Source organism: Lottia gigantea (assembly GCF_000327385.1).
Source record: "Lottia gigantea unplaced genomic scaffold LOTGIsca_73, whole genome shotgun sequence".
Lineage (NCBI taxonomy): Eukaryota > Metazoa > Mollusca > Gastropoda > Lottiidae > Lottia > Lottia gigantea.
This window is the reverse complement of record NW_008710453.1, coordinates 353,571-372,778: the sequence shown is the minus strand read 5'-3', so window position 1 is coordinate 372,778 and position 19,208 is coordinate 353,571. Positions and strand designations below refer to the sequence as shown.

Genomic DNA, 19,208 nt, shown 5'->3' with positions numbered 1-19,208 from the left:
GGTTCTATAAATAAAATAGATATCACAACTGTTGAAACTGATAGAATATTTAATAGGAAACAGACATGTGTGAATCTATCTGAAATTAGATCACTTTTATTTAATATCTAAATTGCTGTTTTATTCACTGATATTGAGAAAGATGTTATAGTTTAGACCAGCTGGGAAATTACATGTCAATTTCAAGATAGCATTCGCTTTTTAATCTTGCAGCAACAAGATTTATCCTTGCCTAATCTTAGAAATACTCCAAAAATTAAGCTGCAATGGTGAATTACATATATCTACTGGTTAAAAATTTATGTTTGACGATATCATCTCCAATTTGGAATCACTCCTAATGTCTTTTCTTTTAGAATAACATTATCAAACCCATGTTATTTATATCTTATTCAAGTGAAATGGACACAATGTACACAACAAATAGTTAAATTAACTTACCGTTTGTGCCATAGTTGAATTGCCACGCCCAGACAATCTTATTTACATTTATTGGAATAAAAAACACAGTACACACACCCTTCAGTGTGTCAATAATATTCCCTGGAAGAATAGTTCAGGAAAAGATAACTCTAGATAAGTAGTCCTGTTATTGTTTGTTATGTAGATTACAGATGTTGTTGTTTTAGTCAATAATTTCTAGTATAGTAAACTAAATATACCGGCTAGCTATATATCTATATAATATATTCTATGAAATTGAGGTTATTACACTTTATTATTAAATCAATATATTTATATATACAAGAATAATACAGGGCTTAAATGTGTAACAGAGGCACAAGGCATAGCATATGCTTCAATTTCTGTTCAATGATATTTAGTTAACCTATGCTATGCAAATTCAAAAGAAATGTTCAGCCCACATCGAAATTTTATGCTGGCCATTTAAAACAAAATGAAATGAAATAAATGTAGTTTTACGTCCTACTTTTCTGCACCATGTGGGCTAATGAAGATGGCAAACGCCATGCAGAGTACAATGAGGGAAATTTTTCCAGAACAGCGGCATTAGCCTGCTCTTTTTCGATTTCCAACTGTCTAGGGATCTTAAACTGCACAGCCTGTAGCACACGGGGCCTTGTTTATTGTCCAATCCCAACGACTAGAAGCTTTTTCCATGTCAGACCCTCTTGCCTGCATCACTGACAGGGGCTGGTCATTAGAACCAGGCTATAGGCTAAGTGTTATAAGAGATAAAGGAACTATTTGTCACACAAATTATGACATCAACATCAGCATAACCAACTGGTATTTCTGAGAGGGGTGCAATAATTATGTCATGTTTTTCTTTTATTATAGAAGTCTCCCAAAATAAATCAACAGTACAAAGTACAAATCAACAAGTCAACAAATGACATATTAAAACTATTCCAGCAAATTTTCTAAACATATATTAATTTCAGATTTTTTTTTATAACAAAATGTCACCTTCCACAACCTGTGCAGCAGGTGTACATATAATGCAACTTTCAAGAATTCACAGACCTAATGTATTGTGCAAGGAGCAAACTGCTTTCTTTTGTGATATTTAAAAGGGCAACTTGACCTGAATAAAATTGCTTACTTCAATTCAAATTACTAACTTAGAAATGTTGCCGTCTGCTGATTTTACAAATCAATACAAATCAATATAAGGTACTAGAAATGGTTAAAGGGAAGTAACTCTGGTGATTCCTGGCAATTCCAATACTGACTCATTTCCAAGGAAACTGAATCATATAATTCTGCATATTGATGCCTTATCATGGCATTATTCTAATCGACAAAAGTTTTTTATATTGATGCTCTGTATGCCATAATTAATTCAAAGATAGAAAACATGGAGGCTTACATGAATCATCAAACAATTCACAGTGGAATATAGCAAAGATCGGAATATTCACATGAAATATGTTTTGTGACGATTGGAAAATTTCCCTCATTGCATACAACATAGCATTTAATGCCTTCAAAATGGTCCCAAATCCTGGGCTAAAATGTATGTATTGGCTAAGGTAGAAAAATTTCCAAAATTCATGTTAAGGAAAAGTCCAATACAGGAAAGTGACATGTACAAAATTTGGATCTAGATTTTATTCATTTTTTGGGGAGGGGTTACCTCACTTCAAACCTAAAAACTCAAAATAACTGAAAAGAAGCATGTGTATTTTATAAGTCATTAAGTACAGATAGCCTAAAGGCATGCAGGATGTGCATTCAGTATAAGAGCTCATTATAACAGCTAGTCCTAATGAGGATAAGTATTTGGCTAAGCTAACGATGACCTTTAAATAGCACAATAGCACACAAAATTTAGCCGACTTTCATCTAAAAGTCACAATGACATAGATAAGCTCTTTCATTGATTAGTGATAACTTCAGCCAATAGGCCATCATCTGGTAGAGATTGGTCTTAACATCAATGGTTTTATCCTTATAGAACAATCTTCTAGATATGTTAACCTTTAAGAAAATTTAGAAGTGCATTGCTCTGTTTCATCAGCGCTCATGAATGAAACTATGAAAATTAAAATACCGGTACCATTTAAGATTCTGATGTTCAGGATGTGTAATAAATTTTGCTGGGCCAAAATCATGCTTAAACTTTTTTTCCTTACAAAGGACATTTTCAAACTAACATGTTTTATGTCATTTCTGCATTATTCTTTGGTCTAAAGATAGCTAGCAGTTCAAGCTACAACAGATAGATAGCTAACTTAAACTTAATGGGACATTCTGCTTTTTTTAGTAGGTCGAAAAAATTTGTGAAGACTAAAAATCTATAGAAATGTATCCCAAAATGTATCTGAAAGTTTAAACTAAAAAAATCCAGCCATTAATTTTCTAACTCCAAAACTTTAAGTTAAAGATTACGTAACCTTTTAAAATTCAACAGTGCAAAGAGATAGCTTTCTTACAATTATGGTGACCATAAAGCAAAGTAGGAAAGCAAAATTTTTTTGATGCCCTGGACCCATTTGTAAAGCAGGTCAGGTCATAGCAGAGAGCTTTACTTTAAAGCCAGTGATAATATTCTTAACAATTCACATTTGTCTCTCACCTAAATAGCCAATTACGTAAAAGCTTTATTGATCTATTGACAAACGTGTGAAGGAATGGTGTATACACCTCGACTTATCTTCCTCATGTAGACTTAGCCACCAGGGAAAGTTATTTCCAATTAATCTATTAGAAAGAACCTGAGATCTCTGTCCTTAGAGACTTTGGAAATACAAACCACACACTTCCACAAATTGATTTGGCGGCGGTTTTCTTTACACTTTTTTAGGAATGTTTCTAGGGCAAGGTGTCCTTTAAGCTCTTTAAAAACCTATAAAGTTTGAGCTAGAAGGCAAGGTTTTGCATGATTTTGGAGTCATCTTCTGTGATAAGCCATCTCTGTGAAATGCTTAATTCATTTGATAACCCATTTCTCTAAGATAACACTGATTAATTATTTTTTTAATCAAGTTCACATTTAAAAAAAGCTTCCAGAATTCAAAATAGAATATTCAATGATATGTTGAAAGTGTGCAATGAGGGGAAATTTGGTCAGAATAGGAAAAGTGCTGAGAATTTTATTCAGTCAATCCTCCAAATGACTCACTAGTGCCACACTTCAGGTGGATTCAGTCCAACACACCTGCATCATTGATTGCATTTACAAAATACAACCTTTATCCATTAGAGTAAAAAACATCAAATTACGTAACAATTTTTTCAGCAGACTTCAAACTAAATAAACAGGTTATGCAAGAACATGAAATAGTCATTAAAAATATAACAGCATGAATTATTATTCAAATAACCACATGTTTGGAATAATGCTGACACGATATATCTTAGATATATATCGGTGAATCCAAAGGCGGATTAACTTATAGGCAAACTAGGCAGCTGCCTTTTGGCCCATGGAAAATTCAGCCCATGACAAATTTTGTAACAGAAAAACTTATCAAACTGTTAATAAATTTCCGCAGGCCCATCAAAAATTGTCTTACTAGGATCGTGATGTGTGAGAATTGAATAAATTGTTTGAGCCTAATGGTGATGAATGCCGATAGCGTGCATATGATTGATGCTGGTGAGCTGATTGATCTGTTCCTGAAAAAAAAGATCGCAAACTTCCAGCCATAAAATTGTTATCACACCATGCCTCCTCCCTAAAATGATAAATTAAGCCCTCTACCGTACGTTTTCCTACGGCCCAACACGTCCAAAATCCACCACTAGGTGAATCGATGTATCGCAATACGACATTCCATGAATAACGTATCGTATCATGTATCGACACTTGGCTTTTTTATTCCATAAAAAAAGTGTGGATTTTCCTAATTTGTTTTGTGATATAACAATTTTTGTCACTGAAATTGTTAGAAACTTTTTATAAGACAGTGGACGCTAACCACTTCTATCAAATATGTTTTCAAATATCACAGTTATAAAGTGAAGAATTGATATGTATAGAAACTTTGAAGACAAAATGTGAATTTTTATCCTATTTTCCCCTCACTCGAAATGTATTGTATTATGACCCTTGTATCGAGCACATGTTATATTGTGGCATGATTGACGATACCCAGCACTAGTTTGGAATACGTGAAAAGGTTTGACCTATTGATTTCAGACATAGATTTCATTTGAAATTTCAAATGCCTGACAATTTCCTTTTTGTAACAGCAGTGGCCCAAAATATTATTTTCTATATCCCAACATGGGCGTATAAAAATGGCTATTTTGAATGTAGATGTCAATCCTATCAAGCAGTTTGAAGTATTCAGCCAAGTATGACCGGCAATCAACAATCCTGCTCTTAAAACAAATTACAATAACATGAACTTTCTGAAATGCCAATTCAATTATTCGACAGGAAATTTAAATTCAAATTTTGAACAATTCACTCCATCAAAATCTGCCATTATTATTATCAATTTTTTCATCCAAAAGGAAATGAAAGTACTAAAGAGGATTCAACCCAGCTCAAATTTCCCAACTTGATACATTTGTTGTGTAGATTTTTGTCTGCTCTTGGAATCAATGGTGATTAGTCAGATGTAAAAAGTTATTTTCTTGGAAAAACTATTGTCTGCTGCATTAATGTAGTCAAATTACAATTGATTCATCTATACAGTCATCCACCTTCCACAGAAAACTACCATTATTACAAGACATCTATACCCGCCCAGTCTAATTATAAAATGAGACCATTTTATTAGCTTTTATTTTTAATATAGCCACTTCAGTTAGGGTCTAAAGTCAGCTCTCTTGAGCATTCTTCTAATACAAACCTTTTGACAGTCGGCTATAACCAATCAAATTTCTACCCTCTCCATCACTGGCATTTTGTGAAGCGGTGTTTATCAGGTTAGGTCAATTTGACGAACATTCAAGAGGGCTGTTGTTAGACCCTTTATGAAGTGGCTATATCAAAAATGTAATGTGCAATACATTAAATCGAAGGGCAGTGAGTGACATTTTTGCACTTTGTAATGTAAATTTGCCATGCAGTATGATCTAATAACTACACTATTGTAAATAGTGAAAATGTTACTTTTTCTACTTCATTGACTCAGCATTATTGTCATACACAGCAATTTCTTCAAGAAAAATAAGAAACAGTTATTTTCATCCATTATTAATTCATTATGTAGCAAGAAATCAATGATGTTTTCTTATGCTCAGTTCACACCAACGGCGCTTTGATCGCGCTTTAAAGCGGCGTACAAAGCGGTACCAAAGCGTAACAAAGCTTGACTAAAGTGCCAGGGTCGTAATAGATCTTTGGAAAGCTTTGAGCAAAGCTGGATATTCGGCAAGAGCGCCAAAAATTGGGCGCTCTGTCACAAATTGATTAAAGCGCCGAGAACGTATCAAAGCTTAACAAAGCGTAACAAAGTTCATCAAAGCTTGACTCAAAGCGTAGGAAAGCTTAACAGAGCTTTATTCAAAGCGGGGACCCCAGTCTTCACGGTCTGTCACCACTTGATCAAAAGCGGCATGAAATCGGCCATTTCGAAATTTTCCAATGCGTAACAGAGAATAACAATACACAACAGAGCTTGATAATCGTATCAGAGCGTGATATAAAGCGTCATAACTGCATCAAAGCTTAATAAAGCTTATCAAAGCGTGATTTAAAGCGTAACAAGGCCTGATCAAATCGGGAAATAATTCGTCCCCAAAGCGTAACCAATTGGTATCAGAGCTTATCAGAGCGTAACATTACTTAGGAGATCGTGATATTTTTGGAAAAGTAAACAAAAAATGATGGCAATTTGCTCGCCGATTTAAAGCGCAGCATTCGCCGTTGGTGTGAACTAGGCATTAGGGAATGATAGTATACAATTTAAAATAAATGGTGTATTGTATTAAGATATATATTAACATCCATTATAACTATTCGAAAAATATAACATGAGCACATATTGTCACCTTGAACTGTGTTTCTTACAAAGGACAATTTTCAGTCAAAATTTGGGAGAATATTTTTTCCAATATCACTTAAATATTTATCAATGCAAAGTAATTGTAAGATTATTAGAACTGTTTTGAACATTTTATTGAAATACACTTTAAGGGACAGGTTTGCCTTTTTCGGGTTTTCATTTTAGTTTTGAATATATGTATGTCTTCAGAAGTACTAGAAATGCAGGAAAATTGCCTTAAAAATACTTCAAACTAGAAATATTACTTACCATTTCTATATATATCTTTTCTATATGTCACAGAGTATCTTAAAATGACAAGTCGTTATTTTAACATTCAACTGCAGATATTTGTAGACAAACATGGATTTGAAAGCTCAAATTTTGACAGTGAGCTATGAACACTATTACTGGTTAGCTCAGGTAAAAAAAATTCCTGTTTCTGAGACTAAAGTATGATTGGTCAAAAAAAATGTAGTACCTGTCCCTTTTACAAGTAGGCTATATAGTTAATAGCACCCTATTAAGCTTAAGTGTATGGTTTCTTTTGAATTTGACAAGTCCAAATCATGTATAGGATTTAATCCATGACCTCCAGGTTAAGAAATGGCTTGTGACAGATACTAAATCCTCATTAGCAGAATAAACTCTGCAAGTAATGTATCTATTTCATTGATTTTGATAAGATTACGTTTCAAAGGTACAGATTCACCATCCATTTGACCAATTGTACTTTAGTCTTAGAAACTGGATTTTGTTATGCTAAGCTAATCAGTAATAGTGTTCACAACTCACCGTAGAAATTTGAGCCTTCAAATCCATGTGTGTTCAGAATTATCTGCATTTGAATTTGATTAAAATGATGACTTGCCCTTTTTGAGACTGCCATATATAGAAAAGAGATATAGACAAAGAAAGTGAAAGTCCTAGTTTGAGATATTTTTGGAGTAATTATACCATTTCTAACATTTCTAGTACTTCTGAAGATTAATTACATAAATTCCAAACCCAAATCAACCCCTGATAATGCCAAACCTGTCCCATTTAAAACAGAAGGCTAGAGATACACATTACTAAATTATCAGAATATGTAAACAATATCAATTCTGTCTGGTCAGGCCAATATATTCTAAAGCTTACAGGCAGTATAGTTAGTCTCTTATTTCTCAATATGGACAAGATATCATAACAACAGGCTTATTGGCTTGTGATTATTGATGAGCAGAATTGTGTCATCATGACATTAATCTATGTTCAGATAAGGTCATAGTGACTAGACTTTTATTGCTGTAGCAAAATACTTTCACCTTTCATCATGGACAGATAATTATTAAATTAAACATGAAATATCGGTGCTATGGAAACCAGATTCATTATAGAAGCCTGTGTTGCTTTCAGAATTCAAGCTTCATCCAATTGTTAATAAGCACTGTGGCATGACCTGTTATCTCTTCAGGAGCACCTCATACTACTATTCAACTGGGTTTGTCATTCCAGCAATTCTGACAATATTTCAAATTTCAATAAAGTTTTAGGTTAATTTCAATTAAAATTGTGTCTACATTTTTCTATTATTGTCCATTTTTTGGTCCTAGTTTTTGTTTTTCTGTAGTTTGGGCTAATAAAAACAGGCAACACAACATATTGCAATAAAGGAACTTTTGCCAATAAAGGAACTTTTTGCAATGAAAGTAGCCTTTAGCAGTCTTTTTTTCATCTGTCTGGGGGATCTTTTACAGCCTGTTCCATAAGGCGGGATTTTCAGAGACACTTTTAACATATCAGTGTGACATTTTAAGCCAACAATTTGGCATCATGGCTATGAATTGATAATGGTTATTGACAACTATCCATTATTGTGATAGGTTTAAAACATTATGGCAACATTTCATTTAGATTTTATCTACTTGTTCCGAATGACTACACACATGATTTTTATTCAATAACAATACACATGAATAACATGATAATCAATTAACCTAACAGGAAGTAAGCAAGGTCTTAGCAACCCATAGTTACGGATTTTTAATATTCTAGTAACATTAGCTTCATATATGTAATACTTGTTTAATGTTGATATCCAATAAACCGTTGATGATTGATGATTAAAATATCTTCATGTATAAATTTTTACCGATGCCATGATGGAACCCAGACAACCAAGTTAGCGAGCAAAGATTCATGTGGCAACTCTCAACAGTTTCAGTTCATCTGAATCTACCTCTGTAATAATTAAAATGAAACCTTGTCTTCTGCTTGTCAAGCTGCTTTCCATCAACAATTTCCCAGGTTTGCCACATTATCCTAATTTCCATTGGGGAATAGCCATTGGGCTAAATTTGACTCTTACCCATGCATTCAATGCTATTAATATATTATCATATTGAATCAAAAAAGTTCAATGTCACCATTAATGGCTAGCCACTGTTAAACATGGTGATAAGTTGCAGAGAACAAGCATAACTTTCACAGTTAGCTGTTCACACGTGTCTTGCTAAGTGAGCCAAGCACCATTAGCTACTAGTGGGCACCCTACAATTTCTGTATAGCACATCAATTATTAACTGCATTAAACTGACATTAAACATAACAATATTCTGCTAGTTGTCAAATCTATATGAATATCAGAAGGCTACAGAATATGAAAATTCTGACTCACTATCTTCTTCTTTTAAATTGAATTGTAAAAAGAAATTGTACAGATGTACTAGAACATGTGGGGTTTTAGAGATAAATTTATGTAGAATTTTTGTTCTAATGATCATGCATCCTGTTGTATGTTTAAAAAAATTAAATATGTTCACCCAGATATATTTTATAACTGAATATTATCTTTTTGAGTTAAAAAGCATATCTAATCTAAAATGGTTTATATTGGTTTAATAGGAGAAACATTTCTTCTTTTTTTTCAAAAAGCGTTTTTAAGGTAGCCTATGCACAGTTTTCTATTATTTCAGTACAATAACTAGAAATTTTAGTTTTGTAGGTATGAAGCAGTAATTTATATTTTCTGTAGTTAAAAGACTGATTTGACCTTTTACAACCGAAAACAGGCAAATCTGCCACAAACATTATCTGCTGACATTCACATAACAAAATTATTCTAATAATTTTTAAAAGCTACAAAACAAATTGATCAAAAAATTTTCTTTTGAATCACTTGCAACATGGCCTCACAAACAATTAAGCAGAAATGAATTTTTCAAACAAAACCTTGGTTGGGATAGTCCTTTTAACAAGCCAGAAGACCTGGACTATAACTGTAATCAGGATAGTGTAATAATTCTGACATATCATGACTTGACATGTAACACTATAAATTAAAGTCAGGTTATTCAGCTAGTATAACGTGAGAGGTTATATTTCTAGCAAATTAAATTTTTAAACATCAATCTAGTGCATTTAACAGTTAACATAATAATATCTAGATACACTGGAATGGTGGTGTAGAAAGAAATGGGGTTTCATATTTAATTTTCTGCATTTGATTGGCATGGTGATAACAATGCTCTGTACTGTGCATTGTGAGAAATAAGCCAACCTGTTTCTGACTGTTTACAACAGTTTCTTTTGAAGGCTCTTAAAAGCAGAAGAAAATGATCTCTTTATTTATATTCTATAAACCAAAATAAAATTTAATTTCACAAACCAGTACCCAGTACCAGTGAAGACTAGCTATAGCCTACATCATGCAGATTGCAATTTAGGAAATTTTACAGTATTTAACAATTTTCCAACGTTTCCGAAATTGGATAGGTACATCTGGCCCTTTGAGACAGTAGGAGATTGTCCCATAAAAACAAGAAGTAATTTTTTATCTGTCAGTCCCTCCAACCCGCATCACAGGGAGAAGCAGGGTTTAAAAATCTGAACTTAACCTCAGCAAGGATCATATTATACAAATACTACTTAACAGCAGATCTTTTCTAATAACTGTAGGTTAGCAACTACTTGGTATCATAAACAAAATTTAATTGATTTTAGATTCTTCTAAAGAATTGTTAGACATTGAACAGGTGAAAAATATCAAAAAATGGCGGAATGGAATTTCTTGTATAAACACAATTAAATAACTGATACTTTCATTAATATAGAAACATCAAATATGATAAATTCACAAAACTGGAAACTGGCTCATTTTCACAAAAAAACTCCTCTGACAAAAAAGTTCCAACTCATTCTTTGGTAATGGGAAAAAAAAATCAAGAACAAGCAAACTTATTGAACAGGGGTAGATTTTGGATTAAAGTCTTAAAGGGACAGATGCATCATTTTGTGGGGTTGATGTACTAAATGTACATGTACTAAAATTGCTAGGAATTTTACTCTCTATTGCTATATATGCCTTTTCTATATATATCACAGAGTATCTTTAATTGATGAGTCCTTATTTCAACATTCAAACGCCCATAATTCTGGACACACGTGGATTTGAAGGCTAAAATTTCGACTGTGGGCTGTAAACACCATCATTTATTGGCTTAGCTAAAAAAATTCCCATTTCTAAGACTAAAGTTTGATTGGTCAAAAAAGGGCGCAATTGTCCCTTTAAGGGAAATCAGAATTATTTTGAGTTTACTGCATGTGGTTATAGAAATTACCAAAATAAAACTAGTAATAGGCTATGGAGTGCAAGTGATATTTTGATGTAGCCTACATGTTATTTGACTCATTCATTAATCAAGAATATCTTTATTACCAGTATAGCTTTTTTAAAAAAAAAACCTACAGCAATAATTTTCTACTTAATTAAAGGGATTGTAAGGCGGTTTTCTCATTTTTGTATGTGTATCTGGGACACTGGTAGCATTAATTTGCACCATTTCAATTTCCAATCAACATCTGTGGTTTCTGCCATGCCACTAAAAAATTAAGATTTGATGACGTCACTAATCATGAAGTATGCCCTATTATGTAAGGCCCTTTGAAATTAGTAAAATCATCAAACACCTAGATTTAGTGGAATTGCAGGAACCACAGACGTCTGATTGAAAATTGGATATCAGTGGATGATATCAGTGTCCCGCTACACATAAAAAAATTAGAAATCCTCTTTACAATCCCTTTAATTCTGTGTGCATCATCAAACTCTGCACCATTTCTCATGTATTACATATAAGAAATATTACACTTATGACAACTGTAAAAGTTTTGATAAATGATGTCCAAAAATTACATGCAACAATGTCCACCTCCTTTGCTGTAGGGCAAAATAGTATATAGGTTTATCTAGATTGTTATGGGCTGAAATTTGTAATACACATACATAATAAATTATGGGGAGATATTTTTGAATATGGAACAATTTTTATAGCATAGTAATACTGAAAAATTTACACACAAATTGTTGGGGCCTATCTTTAATACCACAATTTGCAATATACAGGTATACTAATTATTTATTAGACAGTATTGGTGCTTTTTTTAAGGCATGTGTCTTCTACGGGATCTACTTGTATCAAAGGTAAATTTAGCTTGCTTTTCAGTACTTTATTACAAACGCGTGACAAATAGTATTTATCATACCTACTAACTGTATGACTCGGCCTAATTGAAGTTGTGTAAGTCAAATGATTAGTAATGCATAACTTATAAACGTAATATAAACCACTTATAGTATATCAGCATTTTTGTGTGATATACTCTTCACGTTTATATAACGTCAAATTTCCTAATCTAAATCGTTAAGGACATTCCTTTACAACAATGTCCATTAGTTATTGAGTTCACAATTTGATGTCCCGTTTTCAGGTTTGGAGACAGTTGAAACGTAATGGAGCCACTTACCTCGTCAAAATTATCAACATGTCGTTCTTCCTCACTCATTGAATTTCTCGATGGCATTTTGACAACCTCTGTCCTTTCTTGATTTTACATAGATGACACTCAGTTTCCCTTGTATTCCTTATATCTAAAAGTATATTTTATCTGCTATTTTTGCCCAAGTTTAGAAATCCAGTAAAGCTGGCTAGCCGGCCGGTTCACAACACTACACGGTTATGGCTGAGTTACGTTGAAAGTTCAATTTGGTCGAGTCCATTTTGTTAACGGGTTTTTAAAATCTAAAGGTATTCTGGAGTGAAAGCGCGCTTTTATATCACAAAGGGAAAGGTGTTCTTTTCTTCAGGATAAATTTATTCACACGCTTTGAAAATGGTTGATTATGGGGGTACTTCAGAATGACGAGAGTGGGTGACCTGTTGTCATTTTATTTGCAATACTCTGTTCAGCCAACATGATTTGATATAGGGCTTGATTATGTACTTGATTATACAAAAAATGCAATGAAATGAAAAGAGTTTTACGTCCCACTATTCTGTACCTAAATTGAAATAGCTTACACCATGCAGTGTGCAATGAAGATATTGAAGGACAGTAGCTTAAGCTTGTAATTTCTTCGATTTCTTCCCAAATGTCAAGGAATATTTTAAATAATGTGCAGTCAACACAGTCCAAGAACACAGCACTTTTTACCGTTAGCCCAATGTGCTGTGGGTTTAATTTAGAATAAAATTGATTGGCAATCTATCAAATCAACTATCAGTTGTGGCGAAACAAGTTAAATTTATATTCTCACTCCAAAAAAATTCAAAATAGCAATTCAAAAATCTTAAGAAAGATTTTGCCAATAATTTTAAGATGAGATTAAAGACACCCCCGAGAGTTTCTGCATATTTGCTAGATTCAGCAAATTTTCAAAAGAAAATATAGAAGAATATACAATTTGATTTGATTTGCAGGCCGCTGTGATAAATCTTAATTTTATTTAAAGGGATCATTTAGAAACGCTTTAAAGGGACATGTGCAATTTGAATTTACCAATCATACCTTAGAACCGGGGATTTTTTTTAGCTTAGCCAATCAGTAATAATGTTCACAGCTCATCGTCAAAATTTGCGCTTTCCATTCCACGTGTGTCCAGAATTATTCGCGTTTGAAAGTTTAAAAGACGACTGGTGTTTTCTCCCGACTCTGATTTATATAGAAAAGATATATGATATAGATATTAGGAAAAGAGATTCCTAGTTTGAGATATTTTGAAGGAATTATGCGATTTTTGTACATTTTTAGTACTTCTGTAGACTATTGATATATATAATATTCAAGACTCAAATCAACCCAACAAAATTGCATCTGTCCCTTTAAGATGCCAATGTGAACGGAATATTCATTAGAAGAATTTTTAAGTAATTTTGAGAGTTAACAAATTCATAAAATAGCCTGGATCATATGTCATCTTTCATTAGATGCAGGCAAAGAGTAAACAATTCTTTATTTGAATATTGGATTCCCTAGCTAATGCAACTTAACGGGCAATGCGCCCAAGCCAACCAGCAATAGTGTTCACAGCTCACCGTCGAAATTTGAGACATCAAATCCATGTGTGTCCAGAAAAAGACATATTAAACGTCTATAGCAAAAGGAAAAGAGATTCCTAGTTTGAGATACTTTTGAAGGAATTATGCGATTTTCATACATTTCTAGTTCTTCTAAAGACTATTTTATATTCAAGACTGTCTCTATAATCTGGGTATCCCTATTGCATTTCAGAATAAAAATCAGGCGTATTGTGATCATTTGTAATGTATCAGATAGACGATAAAGATAGTCAAAAATTGTCAGGTCATAAACCAAAATGATATGGAATTTCGGTGCATTTTGTACCTGGTTAGGAGTCGGAGGTTAAGAGATAGGTTTTTATTAAAGGGAGGTAACGACTATCTATTATGAGTTGCTACAGACTACACTAATCTAGAAGATATTAAGCGAGAAAACTTTTCTTCTAAATCATTCGATTTCCCTTTTTTGTATCCACCAACCAATGCAATCATGAAAACTAAATATGTTTAAAGATATTAGCCGTGAAAGTGAAAATTGACAATGACAGAGACATTTTAGCTGTAGTATTGTAGGTTGCAATGAAAGGTATGATTTGGTTGTCATATTGGATATTTAGGCTGTTAGGTATGACTGTTTGTAGTTGGTCTGTTAAGGTGTATTGAGACGAGTCTCTATGAAAGCACTGGCCTAGGTCACAGAGCAACAGATAAGCTTATTAATTATGTGAAAATTAGTTAGTCATTAGTATGATTTTAGTTGAAAAGACACACACACAAACATACACTGCATGTTATATAATATATTGTATATAGCCATGGCACCAGTCCTGAAGTGTGATTATTTAATTAAATCGTTGTGGTCTGTAACTTAGAGGTAGGCCTAAATAATTTAAAATAGGTCACATTCACGCGAAGATCTAAAGATAGTGAAGAGTTATATTATATAGAGACTATTATTCTGTGAATATCAGTTGGCCAATAAAATAACGAACTATAAAACGTATACTATCAGCAGCTTGGTAAAGTCACTGCGTAAATGAACCTGAGTTTTAATACACGGGGTATTAGAGCGGAACAGCTAGTTAGCAAACTATTTCCAACATGTCGGACGTTTTATCATTCAATAACCCTGTTTTCTCGCAGTTTGCCTTCTACTCAGGAGTGGTGCTATGCAAAACATTAATTATGGGACCTGCTACGTCATTCTTTAGAATGAAAAACGAGGTGAGCTTATTTTGTTTCCTATGTTAGAAACGGAGCGTCCCAGTGCGCCCCCGTGCCCTCGGTTGTAGGCTGGCATGCATAGTTAACTTTAGTAAAGACAGCTGAGCTACTTCGTTTGTCGCTTGTTAAAAGTTTATCTTGTGCCCATTGTGTAACAGACCATTCTATAATTTCAATGATATTTTCAATCTCAGATTAAACTCCATACCGACATATGTTGACATTTTTCAAATCTTTTTCCTTCTGCAAGTGATGTATGTCGAAAGTAGTACAGATAAAAGCGTCTACTGAATCGTACACCCCCTCCTTTGTGTAACAGCGACAACGCTGGGGATAATGCAAGGGGGTCCGTTTGGTCTTCTCCTTAAAATGGAGTAAAAGAAGCCAGCGATCTGCGACAGTTTCAGATGAAATATCTTTATATTTTAGTGACGAATCGTTGTTTTTAGCTGCAAAATATAATAGGCCAATTTAATCCAGCCATAGGCCTTTGAAGTTGTGTCAATATAAAAAATACAGGCAATGTGGAGAAAATAGTGTTATACGTATTTATATTAATATTGACACACCTTCAAGGACCTCTGATCCAGCACTCTGGGATGAATATGAATATTTTTTTTTTGGGATTGTTTTCCAGGGATGTGGGCACGTGTTACGTTAACAGATCACACTCCATCATTGCACACTGAATGGTATGGCCTTAGAGATGGTACTGGTCACCGACACCAACAGATTCCAATTCAACAGTTTTCAGGATTATCTCAAATCCATTCAATCTAAATAAACTTAATATTTTATTTTCAGACATTTTCCAATGAAGAAGATTGTAAACTTAGTAAAGATAAAAGTTTGAAACCCAAATTTAATGATGCCACTGTTGAACGAATTCGAAGGTAAATAAACCAGGCCCGTAACCGGATGTAATGATGGGNGGGGGGGGGGGGGTGTTGGGGATTCATTGAATTTAAGAAGAGTTAAGCGTCGGATTTTCTTTCTATTAAGTACAGCGGACAATTGACAATTTCTGTATGCCTTTTCTATATATGGCGGAGTCTCAAGAAATCTTGATCAAGAGTACATTCCTGTAAGTTTATGTCGTTACAGCATCATTAATCTTGTTGTTATTGTTTATTTCAGATGTCACCAAAACGATTTAGAAAACAACATCCCATTTCTTTTAATTGGTTTACTGTACGTGGCTAGTGAACCTTATGAAAATGTCGCCCTTTATCTGTTTAGGACATTTGCAGCGGCTCGACTTCTTCATACAGTAGCCTATCTTACACCATTACCACAACCTACTAGGGCACTCTGTTTCATGGTCGGGGTTGGTGTCAATGGATTGATGCTGTTTAGAGCTTTTACTCAAGCTCAATATTAAACTAACAATTGTCTTGTCCGTTGGTAATGAAAGTTACCTTGTTGTAAAATGTAAAATCTGTATATTAAAGTATAATGGAAAATATTTTGATCTGTTTATTACCGTTGAAGACTCATGACCCCGAGCGAAAGGAAAGGAAGTGCGTGAGGTAGTTATACTATGGCGGGGGAAAGCGGCAAAAACCTGATGCTATGCAGAGAATGTCTAATTCAAAACAAAGATATTATAGTGTAGAAATGTAGGTAATGCAAACGAGATATGTCGTCTAATGCTTATGGTAGATGTTTCACGTTGTAAAATCAATTGTGCATTAGATGTTATATGTATTTTGTATTAAAGGTTTCTTGTATAATGTCTTTTGCATTTAACGTATAAGGTATTTTGTATCAGAGGTTTCTTGTATTTTATCTTTTGCATAAGACGTTTTAGGTATTTGTTATTGCATTATATTACATTTGTGTTTTGAATTAGACATTTCTGCATAGCATTAGGTTTTTGCTGCTTTTCCCCGCCATAGTTGAGGAGCTGGTTAGTTTGACTTAAAAAATGTTTTACCATGGAAAATTTTAACCAAGAAGTTATAGAAGTTTTAATACGAATGTTGCTCGGTCTACCAAGATTGTACTATGATGACGATCATGCGATCTGCATGCGATCATGCGATCCATATTTATGGGTATTTCCAAAGCAAATATTTGAAAGACTCTATCGACCTGTACAACATTCTTAAAAGATAAAAGAAGAAAATCGACTGTCGAGGATTTCCAAGTATGAAATGTGGACATTGTTATCTGATTTTAATAGATTCCGTTTCTGGTCTATTACAAAGAAGAACAATCTCTAATCAGTGTTTTCCCTGTCGTTTTAATTAATGAAGCTTTATTAGTAGAACCTTGACATACAAAAAAACTCAGGTGGGATTCAATGCAAAAAGGGACAGATTCGCCAGTTAAAAAGAATTGTAAAGAAGTTGCATGCGTTGCGGGGACACTGATAGCATCAATTTGCACCATTCCATTTTTCAATCAGACGTCTGTGGTTCTTGCAATTTGAATTTGATGACGTCACTAATAGCATAAGGCCCATGAGATAAAGCATATTTCGCGATTAGTGACGTCAACACTTAGTTTTAGTGGATTTGCAAGAACCACAGACGTCTGATTAAAAATTAGAATGGTGCTGGGCATTGTTGTTATCAGTGTCACGTATAAAATTTAGAAAACCTCTTTACAATCCTTATAAGGGGTTCATTTAGATCTTGAATATTTGTAAACAAATTCTACAATACAAATTCTATAATACAAATTTTCAAAAATCACACAGTTCCCTCAAAAAACCTCAAATTTGGAATTTCACATTGTATAATGTCTTTTCTATACATGGAAGAGTCTCAAGAAGAGACGAGTTGAGTCCCTTTAAGATATATGAAAGAAAAATTATTGTCTTCGAAAGATAATTAAACGAAAATCGATAAATGCAGAATAAGTCTAAATGAGATCCATTTACTTACGTTTAAATTTTAATCATGTAAACTATTAGATTAGCTTTTTAAAAGCTCTAAAAAGTATAATACAAAATATTTAGAACATAAACAGTAAATAGTTAGGAACAGACTTTCACCTCGTAAAATAGTCATATGATAAAAAGAATTTTTTTTAGAAACAGCCACCATTTAAATATTAAAATGGATATAAAATTCAAATTCTCAAACTTGGTCAACAACTTTAAATATATATCTTTTGTGGCTTTTGTTGAGCACTACTCAGTAGGGTGAACTATTTCTAAAGACAACACATCAATCAAAATATCTAAAATAGTAGATTATTGATAGTGAGTAGATTTCAAACACTACTCAGTAGAGTGAACTGTTTTAAAACACAACTCATCACTTAAAACATCTAAATTAGTAGATTATTGATAGTGAGTAGATTTCAAACACTACTCAGTAGAGTGAACTGTTGTTAAACACAACTCATCACTTAAAACATCTAAATTAGTAGATTATTGATAGTGAGTAGATTTCAAACACTACTCAGTAGAGTGAACCGTTTTTAAACACAACTCATCACTTAAAACATCTAAATTAGTAGATTATTAATAGTGAGTAGATTTCAAACACTACTCAGTAGAGTGAACTGTTTTTAAACACAACTCATCACTTAAAACATCTAAATTAGTAGATTATTAATAGTGAGTAGATTTCAAACACTACTCAGTAGAGTGAACTGTTTTTAAACACAACTCATCACTTAAAACATCTAAATTAGTAGATTATTAATAGTGAGTAGATTTCAAACACTACTCAGTAGAGTGAACTGTTTTTAAACACAACTCATCACTTAAAACATCTAAATTAGTAGATTATTAATAGTGAGTAGATTTCAAACACTACTCAGTAGAGTGAACTGTTTTTAAACACAACTCATCACTTAAAACATCTAAATTAGTAGATTATTAATAGTGAGTAGATTTCAAATACTACTCAGTAGAGTGAACTGTTTTAAACACAACTCATCACTTAAAACATCTAAATTAGTAGATTATTAATAGTGAGTAGATTTCAACTGTTTTGTATTTACAGTGTATTTACACGAGTATGATACAATATTCTTTTAGATTATCTTAACTACATCAATTTGGGGAATATGCCTTTTTTGTTGGAACTTCGCAAATATATTTATAATTTAGAAAACACCCTACATCATTGTAACCAGTTTTTCTTGTACTCAGGCAATTTTCACCATTCAAATCATTTGGTTCGCCTGGAAGGAACAGGGTGCGATTTACTGGTTCGCCATTTAGCCATTTCCAAACACCCTCTTCGTGTAAATCTGAACCACCAAGGAAGACTTTATC

General features: G+C 33.2%; 2 protein-coding genes across 2 annotated transcripts; one reads left to right on the top strand and one right to left on the bottom strand.

Moving 5' to 3' along the window:
• Positions 1 to 14,728: 14,728 nt before the first annotated feature.
• LOTGIDRAFT_196152 (hypothetical protein) lies at positions 14,729 to 16,438 on the top strand. The gene is made up of 3 exons (XM_009066072.1): positions 14,729 to 14,971; positions 15,776 to 15,864; positions 16,109 to 16,438. Exons 1-3 carry the CDS (start codon positions 14,849 to 14,851, stop codon positions 16,350 to 16,352), a joined length of 456 nt encoding a protein of 151 aa, XP_009064320.1. The 5' UTR covers positions 14,729 to 14,848; the 3' UTR covers positions 16,353 to 16,438.
• Positions 16,439 to 19,016: 2,578 nt separating this feature from the next.
• Positions 19,017 to 19,208, bottom strand: LOTGIDRAFT_79356 (hypothetical protein; the record flags this gene model as incomplete). The annotated part of the gene is made up of 1 exon (XM_009066043.1): positions 19,017 to 19,208. A coding segment is annotated over one exon (192 nt), but the record flags the coding sequence as incomplete, so codon positions are not given.